The 25,074-nt window shown below is 42.1% G+C and overlaps 1 protein-coding gene and 1 pseudogene across 1 annotated transcript in view; one reads left to right on the top strand and one right to left on the bottom strand.

Annotated features, from left to right (window-relative positions):
- The window catches only part of LOC122142788 (tripartite motif-containing protein 16-like protein), a 38,453-nt gene extending 16,594 nt beyond the window's left edge, over positions 1-21,859 (top strand). Inside the window, exons 5-8 of the mRNA XM_042753846.1 lie at positions 4,347-4,506; positions 4,647-4,694; positions 4,922-5,399; positions 21,709-21,859. Coding sequence (XP_042609780.1) covers positions 4,347-4,506; positions 4,647-4,694; positions 4,922-5,399; positions 21,709-21,859 — 837 coding nt within the window. The remainder of the gene's footprint in view (positions 1-4,346; positions 4,507-4,646; positions 4,695-4,921; positions 5,400-21,708) is intronic.
- Positions 21,860-22,700: 841 nt separating this feature from the next.
- Positions 22,701-25,074, bottom strand: part of LOC122142789 — a 71,840-nt pseudogene continuing 69,466 nt past the window's right edge.

The raw sequence follows: 25,074 nt of genomic DNA on the forward strand, positions 1-25,074 counted from the left end.
GCCTGCCATTCCCCTCTCTTTTCCCCTCTTCCTTCCACTTCCGGAGCCATCCCAAGCATTAGCACGCCTCCACAATTGTGAGCACATCTCCGCAGGTGGCTCCAGCAGTTATCTATTCTCCTCCCCTCATGCTCCCCCTCCCTCTCCGATCCCACACCCCCACCCATCCCTCTGAACTCTCCTGGCCCAGGCCCTGAAGCCCGCCATTCCCCTCCCCCTACCCCCCGCCCCCGGAGCCGTCCCAAGCGCAGCAGTGCTCGCTCCAGCAGGAGCTTTTCCTTATTTCCCCACTGTAGCAGCAGTCTCTGCTCCTGCAGGAACCATTTTCCTATTTTTCCCACTGCCACAGCAATGCCCTCTCCCACAGGAGCCTTTCCGTTTTCCCCACTGACATAGCAGTCCCCGCTCCTGCAGGAGCTTTTTCATATTTCTCCACTGCCACAGCAGTTCCAGCTCCCGCAGGAGCCTTACCTAATTCCTACACTGCCGCAGCAGTTCCCGCTCCTGCAGGTGGTCTTCCATATTTTCCCCAGTCCTTGCTTCCACAGGAGCTTTTCCATTTTCCCCACTGCCACTGCAGTTCCGGCAGGAGCCTTACCTAATTCTCACACAGTTCCCGCTCCCAAAGGAGCCTTACCTAATTACCTAATGCCACAGCAGTTCACGCTCCCGCAGGAGCCTTTTTCTCCATTTTCCCACTGCAGCAGTGTATTCTCCCGCAGGAGCCTTTTCTGTATTTATCCACTGCCGCAGCAGTGTCTGCTCCCGCAGGAGCCTTTTTTTCTGTTTCTCCCCACTACCGCAGCAGTGTCTGCTCCCACAGGAGCCTTCATCTCTCTTTCTCCCCCACTGCCGCAGCAGTCTCTGCTCCCGCAGGAGCCTCTATCTGTATTTCTCTATTGCCGCAGCAGTGTCTGCTCCCACTGGAGCCTTATTGATTTCCCCCACTTCTGCAGCAGTGTCTGCTCCCGCAGGAGCCTTCAACTCTCTCTCTCCCCCACTGCCGCAGCAGTTTCAAAAAAATCTGCATTTCCCTACTGCCACAGCAGTGTCTGCTCCCGCACGATCCTTATGTTTTTTCCCACTGCCGCAGCAGGAGCAGCTTCTGCAGGAGCCTCCATCCATATATCCCCACTGCCGCAGCAGTGTCAGCTCCTGCAGGAACCTTCTTCTATCTTCCCTACTGAATAATAATCAATAACTACAATAATCACATCTTCAACAGGATTTGTCATCTCTCTCTTTCAAGTGAAAGTGAAAGTCGTGACATTTGTCAAGTATGGTAACCCATACTCGAAATTGGTGCTCTGTATTTTACCCATCCAAGTGCACACACACAGCAGTGAGAAGTGAACACACTGTGAACACACACCGGGAGCAGTGGGCAGCTATATCCAGCGCCCGGGGAGCAACTGGGGGTTCAGTGCCTTGCTCAAAGGCACTTCAGCCATGGGTATTGAGGGTGGAAGAGAGTGCTGTTCATTCACTCCCTCCCACCTACAACTCCTGCCAGCGCTGAGACTCGAACCTGCAACCTTCTGGTTACAAGTCCAAATCTCTAACCATTAGGCCACAGCTGCCCCTTATTGGACGTTTTGGTTGAAAGTCCAAATCTCTAACCATTAGGCCACAGCTGCCCCTTATGGTTTACCCGGATCATGAAAAGAACCTCTTTCTCCCAGCTTTTTGGGGATCTTCTGTCCTGTTCTAATTGCTTTTTGGGGAGCACTTTGGGCTGGGCCGGACTCCGAGTTCAGACCCCTCTACCCGAACGGGGGGGGGGGGGATGGGTGGGAGTGCCACGGGCTCGGGAGTCTTGCCTGGCTCGGAGCTATCTCCCCGGACAGCACGCCAAATAAGCATAACCTTTATTTAATTATAAGTAAATGTGAACTCGTGAAGTGATGTTTCATAAACAAGTTTCGGGAGGAGCATGCACGGATAATTAACACGGCCAGTTTATCATTAGTGATTACACCATTTACCAATCAGCTCAAGAGGAAACACTTATAAATAATCAAGTACGTCCTACCTTCGTTTTCTCTCGACTTTCAGAATCCCTCCGCCACCTCGATCTCGCACCTTCAGCCAAGTTTCTACCCCAGCTCAGGTACTCGGGGGAGCACTCGGGGGAGCACTTTGGCTCTCCCCGAAGGGGGGGGGGTGCCCCGGGCTCGGGAGTCTTGCCGGGCTCGGCGCTCTCTCCAGACAGCATGCCAAATATGCATAACCTTTATTTAATTACAAGCAAATGTGAACTCGTGAAATAGCAGTAAATGTTTTTAGCTAAAAGTTTTTTCTTTAAACCTATTCACAAAGCTGCTGAGACAAACTTTTACTAAGGAATAGACAGAAGTATGTGACAAATAAACAAAAAAAAGTTGAAAGTTAAGCTAAGAGTAAGGACGGGGTTGAGCTCATTGCTATGGATGATGTCAGCATACTTACTAACTATGCACACAGTGATTGGCTGATAGTCTATGTCAGAGATTTATTCACGGAAATATTGTAGAGCACAATATTATGTTACCATATTCAAATAAAGATTTTAAAAAATAAATAAAATATGTTAATTGCCACATTCAAATAAAGATTTTAAAATGCAGGATAAGTGTCACTAATTAAACAAGTAGGCTATATATTCAGCTAATTGTCAGCTTCTTATATGTATGCTTCTCATAATCAATTATTCAATATGCATTAGAGCTGCCCTCAACTAAAGATTTTTCTGTTCGACTAAAAGTCGTTCATTTTAAGCATGATTCAACTATTAGTTGCACTTCTATTAATAAACCATATAAATCATAATAATGAGCCTTTAATTGGCTACATAGCCTAATAAGCACTCAAGCTATTGTAACGTCGTAATTTATTGTTACACTAGTGCTTTCTGTTTTCGGGTTAAGAGATGTGACAGTGACTCATCTCCGCAGCAACTGTATGCATGTTTCATATGGACTACATAATGTGAGAATATTTGTTTTCTGTTTGAATGGATTCATTTAAAAGTTTCACTCTCTATAGTATATTTTTCATGTCTGTAATAAGGCAAGCATCCACAGAGTTTCGAAGTGATGTGCTCAAGTTCACAGAGTCCGAGACAGCTGAAAGCGCATCGTGTTTGCTTTAATTATTTTACAAAAGCGCAAAATTTCGTTGCTATTCTGAGGGCACGCAAATAAACTTTACAGATACAAAAGATGCATTACTCTTATCTATATGACCAAAAATTACAACGTATTTTAAGAGCAAATGATCACAGCGGCGCCTCCATCTGTCATGCAGTAGCCCAAGCGTGCTACTGTTCAGCTTCCACACTCTGCACAAACATGTGAGCTTTGCACTTTTTTCTAGGCTAACATTAGATTGAGCTGCCATGTAAAGTTGCTACTACATACATATCTCAGATGATAAGCCATATTTGAGGTCGATGAATGTTAGGTGAGCATATGGATGTCCTGCCCAGTGTAGACTATATTACCACATAGACCAGCCGTTAAAGATTTGTCCGTCACAGACTGAGTGATTTCGCCACTTCATGTGTTTTTTTTTTTATGCAATTAATGTGATTTTTGTAATATGCATATAAACAGCCTTTTAATTAGCAGAATAATAATGGCTGATAGTAAGACATGCAAACATGAAAGAAAACCAAACTGGATGTGAGAACAGCTATATATATAAAGGATATAATCAAACATTTGGAGTTGGGGATAACTTCCAAACCAAACCAATTATAAAAAATGTTTCTAAAATGTTTATATTCCAAGGTAGATTGCTGGCAACAGCCATTTTAGGATAGTTCAGACTTGGTCTTAGTGAAGAGGACTTTCACAGATTTAGGAGCTAATTTTAGCGCTAAAACGCTTTGTGAAATACTCTTAGAGCAAAAATTTAGGAGTCCTAAATTTAGGACTGACACACCCACTATTTTTAAGATTTTCTCCTAAATCAGCAAGTTAGGAGCTACTTTTAGTCTTAAGATATTTTGTGAATATGGGCCCTGATGTGTATTTTCCAACATGCTAACAATCCCAAACATACTGTGCATGCAACAAGATTTCAAGTGACCTCCTCAGTCCCTGACCCTGAATCTGCTCAACCTTGCAATGTAAACATTTGTTATCAACAGATGTTTTACCATCTCAACTCTTTCCTAGGCAGTTCAAATATAGTGTAATTGGCAAATTGAAGGATCATATAATTAATATGATAATTAAAATGCGGTGAAAGTGCTGGATTGAGATGAGTTATCAAAAGTTAACAAGAGCCACACAACTCTGTTCATAGTGCAGGCTGTTCGGTGAAGTGTGGTGGTTATGAGTTTTGATTTATTTTTTCTGTAGAGTTTCCAGTCTCTCTCAGTATCTACTGAATCTTCAGACATGCCCAATATTCCCTTCAGTTCTCTCTTTTCTTTTGATGGTGTGAGAGAATCTGTCCATCAGCTGCGAGACAAACTGGAGGATTTCTGCAAAGAGGAGCTCAGGAAGATCTCAGACAGAGGTAAAGTCCTGGAGATTCATCTGCTCTCAGAAACCAGTCCATAATCATCTCATATCATGGAGAACATCATATTAGAAATGTGTTAGGAATAGATACAGGATCGTGAGAATCTCACTGTTCATGTCTGTTGATTTCCACAGTCACACTCACCAACATTGTTCCCAGAACCAGGAAGGACTTCCTACAATGTAAGTCTGTAAGAAAACAAGCAGAAAAACTCACTGAGTGTGTTCATGTTCTTCCTGTAGAAGGAGAAAGAAGAGTTTTATAACTGATGATGTAAATGATGATGTGCACAGATATCTGCTCATCTGTACTGAGACACTGATGATACACTGAACATGAAGAGTTCAGATACATGAAAAGTTTAAACAGATTCATAATTCCTGATTCTGATGTGTTTTATCTTCATCAGATTCCCATCAGCTCACCCTCGATCTGAACACAGCACATAAACTCCTCCGTCTGTCTGAGAGAAACAGAGTGATTACTTACACTGACACACTCCAGCTGTATCCTGATCATCCAGACAGATTTGATATATATCTTCAGGTGTTGTGCAGAGAGAGTGTGTGTGGACGCTGTTACTGGGAGATTGATTGGAGTGGAGGTGCACGATTATCAGTGTCATATAAGAGCATCAGCAGGAAGGGAGAGGGTCAAGAGTGTTTCTTTGGATATAATGATCAGTCCTGGAGTTTGTTCTGCTCTCCTGACAGATATTCATTCAGACACAATAAGATAAAGACTGTTTTCCCTGTAGAGTCCATCAGCAGTAGAATAGGAGTGTATGTAGATCACAGTGCAGGAACTCTGTCCTTCTACAGCGTCTCTGACACAATGAGCCTCATCCACACAGAACAGACCACATTCACTCAGCCGCTCTATCCTGGGTTTTGGGTTGGTTATAAATCATCAGTGAAACTGTGTTGATGAATCAGAATACATTGACGACCGATTCTTTTTCTTCATTACATTAATACTGTGTCAATAAAATACCATCAGAATAAATGTGACCCTAACCCTATCCTCATATTGTCACAGTCATCAGCTGGTGTGCCCTGGATGGCCACCAGAGGACACTGTGTCTTGTGTGAGCGCATGGCTTGTTGTGTGTTTGTTGGTGCCATGTTCGCTCCTGTATTTTGTTTGATCCGCCCATTTTGTTACCTCATTATTGTTTAAGTAGCTCCACCTGTGTCTCCCTTATTACCCTCCTTGTTTGTCTCCCTATTTATTCTCATTGTCTCTGCTGTCCTGTGTGTGAGTCTATCTGTGCTTTGGAATGGAAATTACATTTATTTTGTTCTTATTGTAGGGTCAAATATAGCATTGTTTTATTACTATCAAACATTCCTTTCAGTTTAAATGATCACACAGAGGATTTTTTAAGATTTATCCAGCAGATCTATTGATTTCTTCATTGTGACAGAGATTTTAATGTGTTGATTAATTTTATGTATCTTACATTTCCATATATATTTTTTTCTCCTTCACCTCATAATCAGCTCAGTTCAGATGTTGTGCTTTGTTTTTGCTGTAATGCTGGAGGATCACAGATAATTCATGTCAATTTTAGTTAGAAAAGTACAAGATGTTATGTTTTTGTGGTAAGAAGTAAAACATAAAATAATTGATCACTGTCAAATATTGGTTAAATAATTACTATTTACTTTCTACAACAAAGTACACATGCATAGCTATTAATATTATACTTAAAGTCTTTTTCAAGGTGTTCAGCATTTTTTTTTTCTTTTTTCTCACACGCATTAGGACAAGATTAGTACTAATACATATTTGTATTTGCAAGAACTATACAGCTGTTAGTACAAGTGTTAAGGAAAAATCAATATTTGGCAAAAAAGTAAATTTTCCTAAAAGTCTTTATACAAAGGGATTTCTTGCATTTAATTTTACATGTTTGTTTATATATATATATATATATATATATATATATATATATATATATATATATCTATTAAAATTATATTTTAAATGTTATGTTATAGTATAAGTATGAAGTGCTTTCACTGAAATGCCTGTTTGTTGTTTGTTTCACACAAATCTATTAAAGCTTCAATAAACAAAACATTTAGCCTCACTTTTCAATTCAATTCAAGTTTATTTGTATAGCGCTTTTTACAATACAAATCATTGCAAAGCAACTTTACAGAAAATTAAGTTTCTACAATATTTAGTAGTAGCTTATCAGAAACGGAAACGGATGATTGGGAACGCTGGCGCATCTGGCTGGCGCTCCTCTCTCCGGTTTTATTGATTTTAACGTTTATTGGACTATTCTGAGTGTTAAAAGAGAGTTTTTTGAGCTCTGGAAGTTCCCTCTTAATATACACTCAATTGCTATGCGGAACTACGTTTTAATCTTCGGCTTGTTGTTTTTATTTTTGAACCATATCTGCTGGAATCAACTCTTCTGTTGCCAGGATCACGATACACGTTATCACAAGATTGCCGTTGGTGTGGATCCTTCCCTCATGGCTTTAAGGTACGCTGCTTGCAATCTGCTGAGCCTAAGAAGGAACTTTTATTTAACGAAGGACACCTATGAACTTTGCCGTAATGTCGGAATTCTTCAACCACCGCGATACATACATTGAGCGTCAAGGCACAAGTTTATCCATGACGCGTCAGACTGCTTCTCTGTGCCGGTATTTCAACGTAAAACCAACAGACTTCGGTGCAGTGGGGTGGATGTTAACAATCTGTTAGCGCTTAAACGCGTGGAGCTTTCTCTGTCACTCCCTATGCCACCATGCCTAGTGAAATCGGCTTTCTTCAACGCACGCTCTGTTAACAATAAGGCGCTGCTGTTATCAGATATTATCATTGAAAACAAACTGGACTTGGTCTGTTTGACAGAAACATGGCATAGACAATCTGATGGGCTTGTGCTTAATGAACTTACTCCATCTGGCTATGGATTGTTCGATTCCCCGCGACCCTCTGGCAGGGGTGGGGGGACTTATTGTGTTGTATAATCAACAATTCACTATAAGTCCTGTGGTCACTCCTCAGTTTAATTCATTTGAATGTCTTGTGCTGAGTGTCTCTGCGCCCATCTCGACTGTCATAGCCGTAGTCTACAGACCTCCTAAGACTGCTGAACACTTTTTAAACTGAATTTGCTGATTTTCTGTCTATGTTGTGTCTTAATTTTGAAAGAACTCTTATCCTAGGGGTCTTTAACATCCACATGGACAAAAAAAGACTCTGTAATGACTAAGGACTTTGTGTCTTTATTGGAATGTTTTGATTTGAAGCAACATGTGGATTGCTCCACACATATTAAGGGGCACACCTTAGATCTGGTTATCTCTCATGGATCATTCTTATCGCAGTTTTCTGTCACGGATTTAGGATTGTCTGACCATTTTGCTATTCTTTTTAGTATGGAACTGTCGCATACTAACATTTACCCTTTTCCGTACAGTAAATTATCGCAATTGGAAATCCATTGATCTCAATGACTTCTCTGCTTTTATTGAATCTTCCTTAAGTGGCCTTACTTTATCAGACCCTCTGGAGGTCAACATCTCTCTGTTAAATACTGTTCTTTTGTCTGGTTTGGACTTATTTGCACCGATGAAGTCCCGGTCTGTGGCCTTTGTACGATCTGCTCCCTGGTATAATGGTGAGCTGCGCTCTAGGAAGGCAGCGGGTCGTAAGCTGGAGCATAAGTGGCGTACCTCTGGCCTGAATGTTCATTATCAAGCTTGGAAACGACCACTTACTTGATATAAGGCAGAGATTGTATCTGTCCAGATCTCAGTATTTCTCTCAGATAATTGATAATAATCAAAATAAACCCAAAAAAATTGTTTCATACCATTAACAAACTGTTCAAAGGGTAACAGCTCCTCCAATGTACCTGCCTCAGATCAGCTTTGTAATGGATTTCTTGATCATTTTAGTTCCAAAATTGCTAATGCACACAAATCCATTACATCTGTTGCTTCTGCTTCTGCTCCTAGTATCCCTAATTTTTCCGGCACTTTTTTCTCAAATTTTAGCTTACTTGATCCTGTCTCTCTGGGTAATGTGGTTTCACAAATGAAAGTTGCCGCTTCCATAGTTGATCCAATACCCACCTGCCTGTTTAAATCATGTTTGCATCACTATGCCCAGTCGTCTTGAGTATAATAAATGACTCACTGAACACGGGTGTTGTACCTGCTGCACTCCAAAATTGCAGCTGTAACACCTGTACCAAAAAAGCCCAACGTAGACTGGGTAAACATCAATAATTTTCGTCCCATCTCCAATTTGCCTTTTTTGGCTAAAGTACTTGAGCGAATTGTGGCCTCTCAGTTAAATACTCATCTTGCTTTGCACAATCTTTTTGAGCCCCTCCAATCTGGCTTCCGCAAACTGCACAGTACTGAAACAGCATTGGTTAAAGTCACCAGCGCAGCTTTTGACACTGTAGACCATTCTCTTTTACTCTCTCGATTGGAAAAAGTTTTTGGTGTTACTGACAATGCTTTAAATTGGTTCAAGTCTTATCTATCAGATCGTAGGCAGTTTGTGTCCCTGGGTGGTTGCAGGTCCAATATTGGCTCAGTGCAGTTTGGTGTTCCACAGGGTTCAGTTTTGAGTCCCTTACTTTTTAGTATGTACATTTTTTCCCCTTGGGCTATTTCTAAGATCCCTTGGTCTTAAGTTTAATTTTTACGCAGATGACACTCAGATTTATATTCACTCAAAACCTGGTACACTCAGATTTATATTCACTCTTGAACATTGCATATTGGAGGTAAAAATATGGATGTCTCAAAATTTTCTTTGTCAAGTCAAGTCATCTTTATTTATATAGCGCTTTAAACAAAAAAGACTGCGTCAAAGCAACTGAACAACATTAATTAGGAAAACAGTGTGTCAATAATGCAAAATGACAGTTAAAGGCAATACATCATTGAATTCAGTGATGTCATCATGCAGCTCAGTTCAGTTTAAATGGTATCTGTGCAATAATTTGCAATCAAGTCAACGATATCGCTGTAAAATGAAGTGTCGTGGAACTAAGCAAGCCAGAGGCGACAGTGGCAAGGAACCAAAACTCCATCAGTGAGAGAATGGAGAAAAAAACCTTGGGAGAAAACCAGGCTCAGTTGGGGGTCCAGTTCTCCTCTGACCAGACGAAACCAGCAGTTCAATTCCAGGCTGCAGCAAGTCAGATTGTGCAGAAGAATCATCTGTTTCCTGTGGTCTTGTCCCGGTGGTCGTCTGAGACAAGGTCTTTACAGGGGATCTGGGCACTAGTCCTGGTCTCCGCTGTCTTTCAGGGCTGTAGAGGTCCTTTCTAGGTGCTAATCCACCATCTGGGCTGGATACATACTGGATCCGGGTGACTGCAGTGACCCTCTGACTTGGATACAGACTGGATCTGGTGGCTACGGTGACCTCGGAATAAGAGAGAAAACAGACTAATATGAGCGTAGATGCCATTCTTCTAACGATGTAGCAAGTACATCGGGTGCTTATGGGAAGTGTTCCCGGTTCCGGTTTACCTAATTAATGCAGCCTAAAAATCCTTTAACGGATTTGGATATTAGAAGTGTATTAGTATGTTATGTGTAAGCCAGGGTTAAAGAGATGGGTCTTTAATCTAGATTTTAACTGCCAAGAGTGTGTCTGCCTCCCGAACAATGTTAGGTAGGTTATTCCAGAGTTTGGGGCGCTAAACAGGAGAAGGATCTGCCGCCCCGCAGTTGACTTTGATATTCTAGGTATTATCAAATTGCCAGAGTTTTGAGAACGGAGCGGATGTGGAGGACTATAATGTAACAAGAGCTCGTTCAAATACTGAGGTGCTAAACCATTCAGGGCTTTATAAGTAATAAGCAAGATTTTAAAATCTATACGATGTTTGTGTTGCGGCGAACGCCCCTTCTCGTCAGCGATCAGGTGGAACGAATTATCACTCACCTGTGTGCACTCAAGCAGAAAAAGACGCACGCATTTCCTTATCAATGTGTCAGCTAGAACCAGCAACAACGCCAGTACAGCGCGAGAAAGGAAAGCAGCAAATTTCATCAAACTTTCCTGAAGCTGGTTCCGGAATCTGGTACCAATTCAAAAGACTGAACAGACAGCCGGTAAGATCGCCACGTTAATCAGACTTTGTTGCGAGTGTCACTTGTTGATGTTGCACGCTGATGAGGCGTTGAGGTGCGGCGGGCCGGGAAGACACTTGTGTTTGTGCGCTGTAGTATCTGTGTGTTGTAAATATTCACATGCTAGTTTACGGAATGTATTGTGTAAATAGTGGCTGGTAAATTTTATTGCAGTTTGCTTAATTTAGTGATTTAATTCTGATGTGTTCTGATATGAGGGATACTGTTATACTGCATTGGTTGCTTGTAAAGCCATGGTTTAAGAGCGTGCATGTATAAAAAAATATTTAAGTGCTAAAATTGTATATTGTAGTTCAACGGGAGTGAATATGTATTGTAAATATTTATATGGGTTAAACTCACTGCTTAAACTATTAAATTGTTGAGCGATTCATTGTGTTTGGTTATTCATGTAATTCATGTTGCCTCCCGTTTAAATTGTAATTTAATATCTGTGAATTCAAACGCAAAATAATTATTTTAGAAATCTGTCTATTTACATACATATGTGTCTAGAGTCAAGTTCTGATAATTAATCATTTTGAGCCCTGTGTGTCGGGTTTTACATAAAATGTGCAAATTGGTAAATCGTTGGTGTGTTCTGGTTTTTAAGGTTTTTCACCTGTAAATATCTGGGCTGCAAAAAGTGAAGACAAAATAAAAAATGACAAAGATGCAACAGAGGCCTGGTTATTGAGTGAAACCCAGTTTAATGTTCATGATTGGTGCCTCCCTATCAATTGAGGGTTAAGCACAGCTAAGAAGAAAACACTTGACAGTTTGATAGGGAGCCAGTGCAGTGTTGACAGAACCAGGCTAATATGGTCATACTTCCTGGTTCTAGTAAGAACTCTAGCTGCTGCATTTTGGACTAACTGGAGTTTGTTTACTAAGCGTGCAGAACAACCACCCAATAAAGCATTACAATAATCTAACTTTGAGGTCATAAACGCATGGATTAACATTTCTACATTTCACATTGAGAGCCTAGGTTGTAATTTGTTCCTGTGGCTCAGTGGTAGAGCATTGCATTAGCAACGCAAAAGGTTGTGGTTTCGATTCCAGGGAACACATGTTAGGTCAAGAAATGTTAGCCTGAATGCACTGTAAGTCGCTTTGGATAAATGTAAAAGTAAATTTAGATATATTTTTAAAATGCAGTTTTACAAATGCTAGAAACGTGGTTTTCTAAGAAAAGATTGCGATCAAATCACACACCTAGGTTCCTAACTGATGACGAAGAATTGACAGAGCAGCCATCAAGGCTTAGACAGCGTTCTAGGTCATTACATGCAGAGCGTTTAGGTCCTATAATTAACACCTCTGTTTTTTTTCCAGAATTTAGCAGTAAGAAATTACTCGTCATCCAGTTTTTTATATCGACTATGCATTCCGTTAGTTTTTCAAATTGGTATGTTTCGCCAGGCCGCGAAGAAATATAGAGCTGAGTATCATCAGCATAACAGTGAATGCTAACACCGTATTTCCTATATATCCAGCGCCTGGGGAGCAACTAGGGGTTCAGTGCCTTGCTCAAGGGCACTTCAGCCATGGTTATTGAGGGTGGAAGAGAGCACTGTTCATTCACTCCCCCCCCACCCACAAAAGCAGGTCATTTGTAACTCTAAGGAGAGCAGTCTCAGTACTATGATACTGTCTAAATCCTGACTGCCAGTAAATAACAGCCAGTTTGAAGGTTTTGGGGACATATCCAAATGACAATGAGGAATTAATAATAGTCAGAAGAGGATCTATGACTTCTGGAAGCACCTCTTTTAGGAGCTTAGATGGAATAGGGTCTAACATACATGTTGTTGGTTTAGATGATTTAACAAGTTTATACAGTTCTTCCTCTCCTATAGTAGAGAATGAGTGGAGCTGTTCCTCAGGGGATCTATAGTGCACTGTCTGATGTGATACTGTAGCTGATGGCTGCATGGTTACAAGTTTATCTCTAATAGTATCGACTTTAGAAGTAAAGTAGTTCATAAAGTCATTACTGCTGTGATGTTGAGAAATGTCAACACTTGTTGATGCTTTATTTTTCGTTAATTTAGCCACTGTATTGAATAAATACCTGGGGTTATGTTTGTTTTCTTCTAAAAGAGACGAAAAGTAATCAGATTTAGCAGTTTTTAACACTTTTCTGTAAGATAGGTTACTTTCCCTCCAAGCAATACGAAATACTTCTAGTTTTGTTTTCCTCCAGCTGCGCTCCATTTTCCGGGCTGCTCTCTTTAGGGTGCGAGTGTGCCTCTCATACACCACGGTGCCAGAGCTGTTTTCCTTAACCTTCCTTAAGCGTAAAGGAGCAACTGTATTTAAAATGCTAGAAAAGAGAGAGTCCATAGTTTCTGTTACATCATCAAGTTGTTCTGAGGTTTTGGATATGCTAAGGAATTGGGATACATCAGGAAGATTACTTACCAGGCAGTCTTTTGTGGTAGAAGTAATGGTTCTACCATACTTGTAACAAGAAGTAGAATTTACAGTTTTAGCTATATGAAGTTTGCACAAAACTAAATAATGATCTGAGATATCATCGCTTGGCTGCATAATTTCAACACCATCAACATCAATTCCATGTGACAGTATTAAATCTAGAGTATGATTTCGACAATGAGTAGGTCCTGAGACGTGTTGTCTAACCCCAATAGAGTTCAGAATGTCTATAAATGCTGATCCCAATGCATCTTTTTCATTATCAACATGGATATTAAAATCACCAACAATTAAAACTTTATCTGCAGCCAGCACTAACTCGGATGTAAAATCAGCAAACTCTTTAATAAAGTATGTTTTTTGTTATGGTGGCCTGTATGTATTTTGTTTCTCTGGATAATGTTATATTAAGCACCAATACTTCAAACGAGTTATACTTGAAGGCTGCTCTCTGAGAAATACTGAAAACATTGTTATAAATTGAAGCAACACCTCCCCCTTTACCTTTTGGACGTGGCTCATGTTTATAACAGTAATCTTGGGGGGTAGACTCATTTAAAATAATGTAATCATCAGGTTTTAACCAGGTTTCTGTCAAACAGAGCACATCTAGATTATGATCAGTGATCATATCATTTACAAAAAGTGTTTTCGTAGAAAGGGACCTGATATTCAATAAGCCAAGCTTTATCATTTGTTTATCCGTATCGCATCTGTTTTTTTTTTTATTTGTTGAACCTCAAATTAAATTGTTACTCTTAAATTGGTTTGGACGTTTTTTGTATTTTCTACCCCGGGAACAGACACAGTCTCTATAGTGTGATATCTAGGTGAAAGAGTCCTCTATGTGCTGAGAATTAACTGACTTCTGTGACTGGAGGCGGCTAGCAGACGGTCGGTTTAGCCAGTCTGTCTGCTTCCTGACCTGGGCCCCAGTTAGTCAAGTACAAACTCTAAGACTATGTGCCATATTTCTAGAGAGAAGAGCGGCACCACCCCAGGAGGGATGAAGACCATCTCTTTTCAACAGGTCAGGTCTGCCCCAAAAGCTTGTCCAATTGTCTATGAAACCTATGTTATTCTGTGTGCACCACTTAGACATCCAGCCATTGAGTGATGACAATCTGCTATGTATCTCATCACCACGGTAAGCAGGGAGGGGACCAGAGCATATTACAGTGTCTGACATCATGCTTGCAAGTTCACACACCTCTTTAATGTTATTTTAGTGATCTCCGACTGGCGAAGTCGAACATCATTAGCGCCAGCGTGAATAACAATCTTACTGTATTTGTGTTTAGCATTAGCCAGCAGTGCAAAAAACAATAGCAGGAAAAAGCCATTACTCACCGTGATTGATGAATGATTCTTACCACAGTTGTTTGATGAACTTGTGAAAAAACAGAGCGAGAGGAGTGAGAGAGAGGAGAGGAGAAAAGAAAACAGCGATAGGAACGAATGGAAATACTAATGACAAGCTAACGAATGCTAACGCGCTGCAGGTGCGCATGCACTTTGCAGAATTAGAATAAAAGCGAACAATCAAATTAATTAGAATCATGTGTGACTGGTTATAATGTGCAGCGCTTTAAAAAAAATTCTTTGTTTAAGTTGGGGAACAGTTCTCACTATTAACCAACTATTTATGACTTTTTCCTCAAACTCCTAATTTAATGCTTATTGAGCCTGGTCACTTCATGCATTTTCTCTGATACGATCGCTACGCGAAAATATGGCACCTGTGTATGTGGCGAGCCGTCAGCCATTTATGCTGTGGCGCCCGGGGAGCAGTTGGGGGTTCGGTGTCTTGCTCAAGGGCACCTCAGTCGTGGTATTGCCGGCCTGAGACTCGAACCCACAACCTTAGGGTTAGGAGTCAAACTCTCTAACCATTAGGCCACGACTTCCCCACAATATGTTTATTTGCCTTTTTTTGCTATTTTTATTTTTAGTTTCTCTTGTTTGATTTTTTTATTCTTTTTTTAGTTTTGTAGTTCCAATGTAGGCGCACTTCGGCGACTACCTCTGGACACTACTCCAAGAAAGCATCAGAGAAGACGTGGGAATCGCGGAGGTGTGTTCATCAGGATAAAGACCTTCATGAGAGCTGGTTGTTTGGCTCTACTCAGTTCTCTGCCTCGGTCACGGGCTCAGGTGTTAGACCGCTGGTTCAGCTAACCCCAGTGACACGCTGGCTCAGGTTAATCTTGACGGACCCCCCTGATTCTGCTCCTGCTTCTCTTGACTCTCGGGTTCAAGCGGAAAATTTCCACTCGGATCATTATCCAGCCATACTGTAAGGGCACAAATACTGCTTACCTCTGAGCAAAGCAAAGCATCGGCTTCGTGCCACCATTTCTATGCTCCCCAAAGATTGCGCTGATAAAAGCTCCCTCCCTGGAAAACAAGACATTCATCCTCAACGTTTTATTACAACTCACGACCTGGATTTTCACTGTTCTGTCCAAGACCTGGGTGAAGATAGGGGACTTCAGTCCATATTCTGAACTTTTTTCAGCCGACTATCACTTTTACAATGCTCCACGATCATCAGGCAGAGCAGGAGGGGGGTTGCCATCATTGCTAAAGATTCTTTCAGACCTCGATTGCCGACTGTTATCCTCCACCACCTTCACGAGTTTTGAAGCTCAGGTTTTACTTCTGAACTGGTCTGAACCTGTGGTCTTAGCTCTGATCTATCGGCCACCACATCTAATCAAAGACTTCATAGTGGGGACTTGATCACTAAACATGACCGTAACCTTATTTTAGGTGATTTTAATTTCCAAGTAGTGTTGCCCCCTCTAAGCAGCTAACTTCTGAGTTTTAAACATCATTGACTCTTTTAACCTGCTGCAGTGAGTTAATCATCCCACACACACTCATGGACACATTTTGGACCTAATTTTGTCATATGGTCTATCTATAACTGACATTGAAGTCGTTGATTCTGTTATTTCTGATAATTTTCCTATTTTATTTAAAATGTCTCTCCCAATACTTTCTCTTACAGCTGCTTTTGATACTACACAAGCCCATGCATATTTGCCTTATTTTTGTGAAGATTTTATCTATAATGAGGTCAACACTCTTTTATCATTAGTCTCCATTATCTGATCTTGATGCTGAACATCACTTTATCATTTTAAAAACTGCCTGGACAGATATTTTAAACCGTACAGCTCCTTTTAAGCTCTTTAAGTCAGAAACCCAGTGCCCAGTTTCTGGTCTCCGATCAGGAAATACCGACAGAGATAAATTCACCTGCCCTGTGGATTCTTTCAATCCTGTCTCTCTACATTCTGTAAAAGTTCTTAAAATTAAACCTTCGTTTTGCTTGAATGACACTACACATCCTCACTAGCTGAGACAAATATTTGACACTGTCAGCCCTGGGCTGGTATCGCTATTGCATCTTCAGTTATGTTGATGATATGCAAATCTGTATGCCTGTGTCTAGGAAAAATAAGAGTGATCAAGGTAATCTAACAGCATGTCTTGAGGATGTGAACGCTTGGCTTGCCAAGAACTTTCTTTTTTAAACTCAGACAAAACAGAAGTCATTGTTTTTAGGACCTTCAGAATCCAGGCCAAGAAATCACCTTGACCTTGAATCTTTAAATCAAGTACCCCCAAGTACGGAATCTAGGTGTGATGGTAGATAGTTGCCTCAAATCTGACAAGCAGATTAGTGCGGTTATTGGCTCCAGCTTTTTATACATTCATTCTCTATTGAAAAAATCAAATCTTTTCTTTCTAAGAATTCCTTGGAGATTTCTATCCATGCTTTCATTAACTTCTTTTCTTTTTAAGAATTGCTTGGAGATTTCTATCCATGCTTTCAGCAAGATTCCTGAAGGGAAAGAGGAAATTTGATCTCTTCACTGGTTTCTGAATAATTTTAGAATTGAATTTAAAATTTTAATAAGATTGTTTCAGCACTTTGGTTGGCCTGTGTCTGTTTTTAAATGTGCTCTGTAAATAAACTGAACTTGATTGTGAATAGACCAGATGTAAATGCCCTCCGAAGCGCTTTCGAGACGGATTTAAATCCTATCATTCAAACCACTTCAGGAGGAGGTCTGGGACGCATTCCAGACGAAACTGGACAAGCGTAAATGCATCTGGTTGTTGAAACCACATATGCAAATTTTACTCCTCCCAGAATGTTAAAATAATAAGCATGTGAGAGCGTGTTATAGGCTATATTTATGACATGTTACAGTCAGATATGACAGCGCTAGTGCAACACGCATCGCCGCAGATGAGTAGCTGAGTATCTCTTCAGTGAACTGATGCGCAAACTGTGGCAAATGACACTGAAAGCAAATCACGGATGCTCAACACACAATCATCTTTATTAAAAGCAGTGAGACTAAATTATCTTGTGAGTGCTGATGATGCACTCTCTCCTGTTGTGGTCTTTGAGCTTGAAATTAGCTAATGATGAATAAAATGCAGCGCATATGTGTTGCTTTTGTTGACATGAACTCTGTTAAATTTGCATATAGTGCGGGAATTGAAGATCAGATTTATGTGTTTCACAAAGACACATTTATGTGACCAAGTGTCAATGGAACCGTTTTAACAAATTAAACAGATTTCCAGTCTATTTTCTGGATGGTCTGCACAGTGTTTTGACCCATTGCCTGTTATATGGATTCTGATTCTGGATTACCCCTCAATAAAAGGCTGCATTTGGATCCTCAACCCTTTGTGTATGGGAGCAGTGTTTAGTAGTCATGCAGAATAAGTCATTAATAAGTACTAATAGAAAACCCAAAATGCTAGTAATATGTATGCAAAATAAACACCTATAGTTAATACTGAGAACTGGTCCCTAAATTAAAGTGTTACCAAATGCATAAAAATAAATTAGATTTTCACTTTTCATTTAATTTTTTGTTAATTTATTAGCGACAGCCATAATAGATTTATTTAATTGTGCAGGGGCATTTTGTCCAATTTGACCGCATTAATTTCTGACCCATGGCCAGAGCCTTACACACACTCCACTCTGCTTTCAGGTTGTGTGTGTGTGTGTTTCACTCAAACTCCCTCTGAGGGAGAATCTGACACAGTGGAATGCAGCCCTGAGTGACGTTGTTTTTTGTCAAGCGCCTTCATGACAACCGTTTCTCTCAATGAATGCCGCGAGGCTTCTGTTTCATATTAAAGCTATCAACTATCAAGCGATCATTGTCATAACTTCTGACACAGATGAGGAAATCATCTGCTGTCGCCAAGAGATTTTAAGAGTAAACCAGAGGTCAAAAATGTAAACTTGAGTCTTAGACCTTTTTGCAGGTTGTGTGTGTGTGTTTACAATTAAACTAACAGTAACTTTGAACTAACGTAAACCAAAGAGCGCTCAGTGCTCTGGCGTCCTTCCACAGTCTATCATTAACGCTTGTTGAAAAAATGGGATCAATGAAATATTCAAGCATCAACATGTTCATGTTCTTCATTTAATGCAGTTCATGAGGGCAAAAGCCCCCACTATAAAAGACTCAGTTTGCATAAGTCCCTGGAGCAACATCTGGGCTCTACGCCCTGCTCTTTCCACTCTATAAAAACAGAGATCAGAGACCCGACAGACTGCTCAGCGTCACTCAAGGTAAGTCATTTCATACTACAGTATCAAACACTGAGATTGTCTCAACCATCAGTTTGCAGCTTTTTTAAAGAGTTAGTTAGAGTTTACAAAAGGACACATCAGAACAGGGTTTTCATTACATGAACTTCATTTTGACATAATTGCATGTAAACTCACGAAAAGGAAAACTAATGATTGCTCATGGATTTTCTCAATCACTCCTAAAGAAAATTTTAATTAATATAAAAACCCTTTAAGAATCCAAACACCAACCATTTGATAGACTGACCAAAAAAACAAACAAAAAAGTCATGTTTCAGCTTGAAGAACGTGTTAGGATTGGTTCCAAGTTATTATCGAAAACCCATCGCTTCATTCATTCCCAATCATTTATATGGGACATATTATTTTTAATCCACATGGTTTTAGTAAAAGCACCACAGTGATAGCTATTTGATTGATGGATTCAGTGTTGTAACGGTAACCATTAGTTGAATCCTTTTTTATCTTGTTCAACAGAACTCAATACAAAATGGCAATATAAATGCTTCACGCTCGTCCTTCATCAGCTTGGACCCCAGCACCTACCTGAGCTTTAAGAGGCATGTGGAATATCATCAGCGAGTCCCAGCCACTCGTCTGAGGAAGCTGCGAGTTGTGCACATGACACGGTGCTGCAGCACCACGTCACCAAGACGCTCTGATGATCCACGCTTCAACGCCCTGGATGCATGGGATATGAACAAAGAGTCGCGGCTGATTAGACACCTGAAGGAGTTGGCAGGGAAGTAATAACTGTGCTTGCCTCCTCTCCTCATGTTCATTACTCAAGACACCTACAGATGAATCATTCACACCAGGCACAAGCCATGACAAAACACCCTAAACATTATCGCTTGTAAAATACAGGAGTGGTTGCTGACGATAGACATATATGACTATAGAAGAAAAACAGGTTATCACACGAGCACTGGAAAGAATGTGACAAAACAGATAGACATAACATGTAACATAACCTGTAAAGCTCATTTTGGTTTTAATTTTGAGCTGTTAATTATTCTTTTTTTTTTTTAAATCAAAGGCGTTGAGGATATTCCAGACACATGTATTGAAGAATATTACAGAAGGTAATAAAGAAATTACGTCTGAGTAATAGCGTACGAAACAATATATGAATCTCTCTCTGTGCCTAAATATCTCCTCTTATATATTTATGAAACACATGTTTTCTGACCAGTTATGAGCTTTGAAGCTAGCGAAGAATGAGATGATGCATTCGCAATGAAAGATATTCTTTGGATTGTGAAGAACGACTGAAGAAGAGAGAAGAGGAGGTAAAGATATGGAGAGAGTCGAAACAAGCAGAAGAAGTAACGAGGAGAATATTATGAGACTATTCACTTAATCAAAATAAATAGTCTGGTTATAACGCATCTTTGGTGCCTGGACCTGTAAGTGCTCATTTTAATGAATGAATGCACCATGCTATGTTTGACTACTCCGAAAACAAGATTTAAAATAAAACTACTCAGACCTTTTTGTGTGTGAGTGAGTGTGTGCTGTGTGTGTTTGACAGCACAGTTGTTCCACAGCTTCTGACCTCCCTTGAACACTGTCGCATCTGTCTTGTGGTGTGTAGCAGTACTGGCTGGTAAGTCAAAGAGAGGGTACTGGATATTGATGGGAAATTTTTGCTCTGATCAGAATAAGCTGGCCATGTATAACTGAACAGCGCTGCAAGCAGATATTAATATACAGTCCATTCATTCAAGGCTCTACCTAAAACCCATCGTAAATATCCCTGATGAGCTTCATTTGCATTTTTTCACATGTGTTTTCCCCTTTTTTTTGTTTTTTCTTGAAAATTAAACACCTTTCTCTTACTTGTGGCATATTACAGATATTGCAGTAATGTAAATAACCTATATCATGAATAAACAGGACATCATAGTAAGGGTGAAGACAGTAATATTTCAGAACCAATAAACCAAAACTACCATCTTGTAAAAAAGCTTGACTTATGTCACTCCTTATTATTATACTGATATAATAATGATCATTCAGTCCGATTAGCGCTAATATAAGAGGAAAAGCAACAGCTTAGACCAATCAAGACTTTGGCATTGGTTATTACAGTAATCATGAAAGACATCTTAGAGTCATATCTTTTCTCATGATTACTGGTATGAATAGGCACACGCATGCGCGGGGGCGATCACATTAACACTTAATGAGCTCAGACGGAAACACTGGAGCTCGCGCTGGTTTCATACGCATTACTTGATCACAGAATATTTGTTTTCAGCATGGCTTCATTTAAAATTAGACACTTCAAGCTTTCTATAGCTATGTTTCTGATGTCTGTGTGTGAAGTATATCTGATCAGCGAGGCGTATTCACACCAATTACAGGTTTTGAATTTTAAGGTTAAAGTTTTATGTTGGTTTGTTTATATAGATGATCGGCGAGGATTTTTAAAATTTATTGAAGCTGTTTGATGGTTCAGGGAACGTGCAAAGTTAGCTTGAATTTAAAATTAGACACTAGTTCAATTAAAGTGTGGAGTCATATACGCCCGACACGCAGGCCCGTGTTCAAGAACCTGTGTCCAGTGACTTTCAGTAGAGCGGCGAAGTCATCACAGCTCCAACTGCTGGCCGCATCCATATACACAAACAACACGGACACACCACACACACACAACACTGATCCTGCTGGGAACATGAACCTACACACACCAGACTTTTACTCGAATTTAATTGAAGTCCCGTATCTAAACGCCACCTGCACATTTCAAATGTAAACCAAAGTGCACTCCAGGTGCAGCTAAAGGAAATCCCCGAATCATGCCAAGATGCTCACTGTAACAATAACCCCTCCGCCGATTGCAGGCGTCCTGTAGAGGGATGCAGTGGCTGGCAAGAAGCCCTCGACCGCCAGAAGCCACATTCAGTCCATGTTCTGCCCTCCGTCTTATAAATAAATAGATTTTATCAAATGTGTCCTCACAGAGTGAACTCTTATGTGCAGTATTTATGAACCTAAGCTCCGTCAGCACAACCAACGCCTGTCGCTTCCCACAGAAAAAGAACCGAGCGAGAACATTCATCAAAAACCAAAGGCCAAGCAGGGCAACGGCTGGGAGCGTATGGTCCTCCTCATTCATGGCACAGCCCTGTGACTTACACAAGTGGAGCTCTCGTGCCACAGTGTGAAAGGCGACAGCGTCTGAGATTCCCGTTTAAGGCGTAGTGTGAAACTAAAACCGCAAACTGTATCGTTAAACTGGAGCTGTGACCTCGCTGCCGCGTGACCACGTCTAAACAAAACGCAGTTGTTTTGCACGAGAACTGACGTCCAGTAAGTGCATTATTGCGTTCCAGTAGTTTATACGAGAATCAAATCGGAAGCGCTCACTCTTTCACTCATGCAGAAACACAAGACCCAAGCAGAAGCACGGCCTGCATCCCAGGGGCGGCTCCGTGGACTGCAGGTGCTATGGCTGTGGATGTGGCTCGCCCCGCTTGCTACAAGAGCGCATGACATCGTCGCGGGCTTTGGGGCCCCATGCTCTTCCCCTCCCGGCTTGTTTGTCGTTCAGTCCGTCCTCGCTCTGGCGCCTCGCTGCCCTGGTCCTCGTCCTCGTGCCTCCGTCCGGATGCCTGGCGGTCCAGGGAGAATTTACCATCTGCCTTTAAACAGTTGTCCGGCCCGCTGTGGAAGAGCACTATACGGCCGCCTTGGACCCTGCATGAACACAGACACACGGGGAGAACCCGGTCCTCGCAGCAGGACTCACGCATCACTCCTGCCAGCATTCCACTCTGCCTCAGGTCACGCGAGTCTCTTCTGCAGTGACGTGAAGAGCGAGCGAATGGCGGCAGGTCATTCACTGTATTCCGCACGGCTGGAGACTCTCTCACCACGATGCTGCTCCTCGCTGCTCGGCGACACACTGCTGTCGTCAAAGCTGTACCACCTTCTGATCCTCCTTGGTTCCTTGGCGAAAGGCAGTAATCTGACAACAGACACCTCAACAATCCAATCACTCTCAGTGCTTCTGACTGCAGTAACATCACCACACCCACGCTTCATCTTACACATCTAGATACCAGCGTTTGTTAAACAGCACCATTCTGTACTCACAGTGTCCTCCTCCCATGCCTCCGTAGTGGTTTGAGACGGCGATGAGCGTAGCGGCACGGCCCCCGCGTTTAATCTAGGATTGGCTGATGAACTCTCGACCTGTCGCAGATCCCTGTCGGTTCAACAGAGCACGGTCAAGACAAGTGACCCAGCCCCAGCGGTAAAAACACAGGAGAGACTATTCCGCGAGGGGAAGTCCAACACCAGCGAGTCCAGCTTGTCCCGCATGTAAGCGGTCTGTAGGAGAAGCGCTTGATATGCACCACCAGCACCGGCGGCAAACGCTCCACAGGTCCAGCTTCTTGGTGTCCTGCTGGTGGCTGCTTTCAGTGCGGACAGTACCTCTAAACCCTCAGCCACAGGAAGAGCTCACGTCACTAAGAGTGGGATTATACAGGGTTTATAGACTCTGCAGGGTGCAGGTGCTCTTTTTCTGTGTTTTCACTGTCGTGTACAGTAGGAGGCTGGATCAAACACACAGTGAAGCACCAGCAGAAACAAGCGACCCGTAGTATGCATCATGTAAATAAGACGCTCATTGCAGCACTGATCATTATTACACATCAAACCCGCCAAACGTTACCGAAGAGGAATGTCGATCCAGTAGGTGGGTGACGTGCGAGCGATCGACTCCCACTATGTTTTGAGTATCGATCCTGAATCTTGATCCCACGACGTAACCTCTTACAAACAGCCACCATTATGAACAAAAAGCTGAGAAATGTTGTCGTTTTTAAAGAACTTCCCCCTAAGAGTGTTGTGAAAAAAGAAAAGACTGCACGAGCGAGAATGAAACTGGGATTTAGAGGTTTAAAAGCAGAGGCTACTGTTCTTCTCTTGACTTACGCACATACTAAATATTCTCAACCACACTGAAGACGAAACGGTGCGTTTTTAGTCACAATGACACGGAAAACTACCCTCCGAGACCGCGTCTGATCATGTGGAGTCTACTGAAGGGACGCGCGTGGTTTCTCTCTGAACGCAGCTTTGCTAGAGGCTTCACGTGCACTCTGCTCTGTATTCGTGTGTTGTTCTCACCAGGGGTCGTCTGCTCCGAGCTTCTCTTTGGTGTGAGAGCTCAATGCCGTCCTTCAGCTTGAAGAAGCTCTTCTTCGGCGGCTTGTACTCCAACTCTCTCATGCTTATCTCCCGTCCTTTTAGGGAAAACATTCAGCACTTAGGAGCATCTCAAATGTCACCACACACATGATTCTGACTAGTAACTGAAGAGTTTGTTTGTGTACTCCGCCCAGGCTTCCTGAGTACCTCCTCTTCATTTCTGGCGCCAGTCCCAGGGCAGTACATCCATCTGCAGGAAGCATAGCCAACACAAGGGTCAGCTCAGAACCACGGCTCTCTACAGCAACATGAATGCTTCGCACCGCTGACCGCTGTGGTCCTCGTCGAGCGGATCTCCTCCCTTCAGGCAATGTTTGCGTCGCTCTTCCCCATGTTGTTGAACTGAAGGTTGAAGAGCCTCTTTTTCTTGGCTGTGAGCGTCGGGCCTTTTGCACGGGTTCCACGCCAGTTCTCCAGCTCGTGTCCTCCAAGGGAGCCCACCGAGTCGCTCGACGGGCTGTTGTCGTTCTCCGAGGCAGCTCCTGTCCTGGTCCTGACTGGACTCGTGCGTCCGACTCGTCCGTTCTCCACTCACCTGTGAACGATGCAGCTTCAAGTCGCATCAGCATCTCAAACATGTCGACGTGCTCTTCATGACTGTGGAATAAACACAGCTGCTACTCCGTGTCGGGACCTCCTCCTCACAACCATTGTGCTCTGCCGTTGATGGAGGGATGCTTTGGGTGAGAGCCGTTCCTGCGACTCCTCTCCTCCGCGGCCGACGAATGAAACGACTGGAACCACAAGAACAATCATGACCACGGAGAACACACGAGACAGAGATGGGGAAATACAAGCACAACAGTGAGAAAATGAGGATAAAATTAAATCATGTGGAGTAGTTTGATGGTATTTTTTAGTGCTTTTAGGAGCTTGCCAGTGTGACTGCGGTCTGAAGACATGAAGGGGATCGTTACTCGTACGGCTTGTCTCTTCATGATCTGTAACTGGCTGCTGAGGGACATGTGTGAGCTGTGAGATCGTGGAGCAATCCAGAGGCGCAGCAGTGCAGTTTTGTAGAGCTTGTCCTCGCTGACTAGCGCGGTACCCTGAGCAGAAGGCTGGCCGAACAGCTCGTGCTGGTGTGTTGAGCCCGACTGCTTGTACTTCTCCGCAGGTGACAGGATC

This window comes from Cyprinus carpio, unplaced genomic scaffold, assembly GCF_018340385.1.
Source record: "Cyprinus carpio isolate SPL01 unplaced genomic scaffold, ASM1834038v1 S000000168, whole genome shotgun sequence".
NCBI classification, from domain to species: Eukaryota; Metazoa; Chordata; class Actinopteri; order Cypriniformes; family Cyprinidae; genus Cyprinus; species Cyprinus carpio.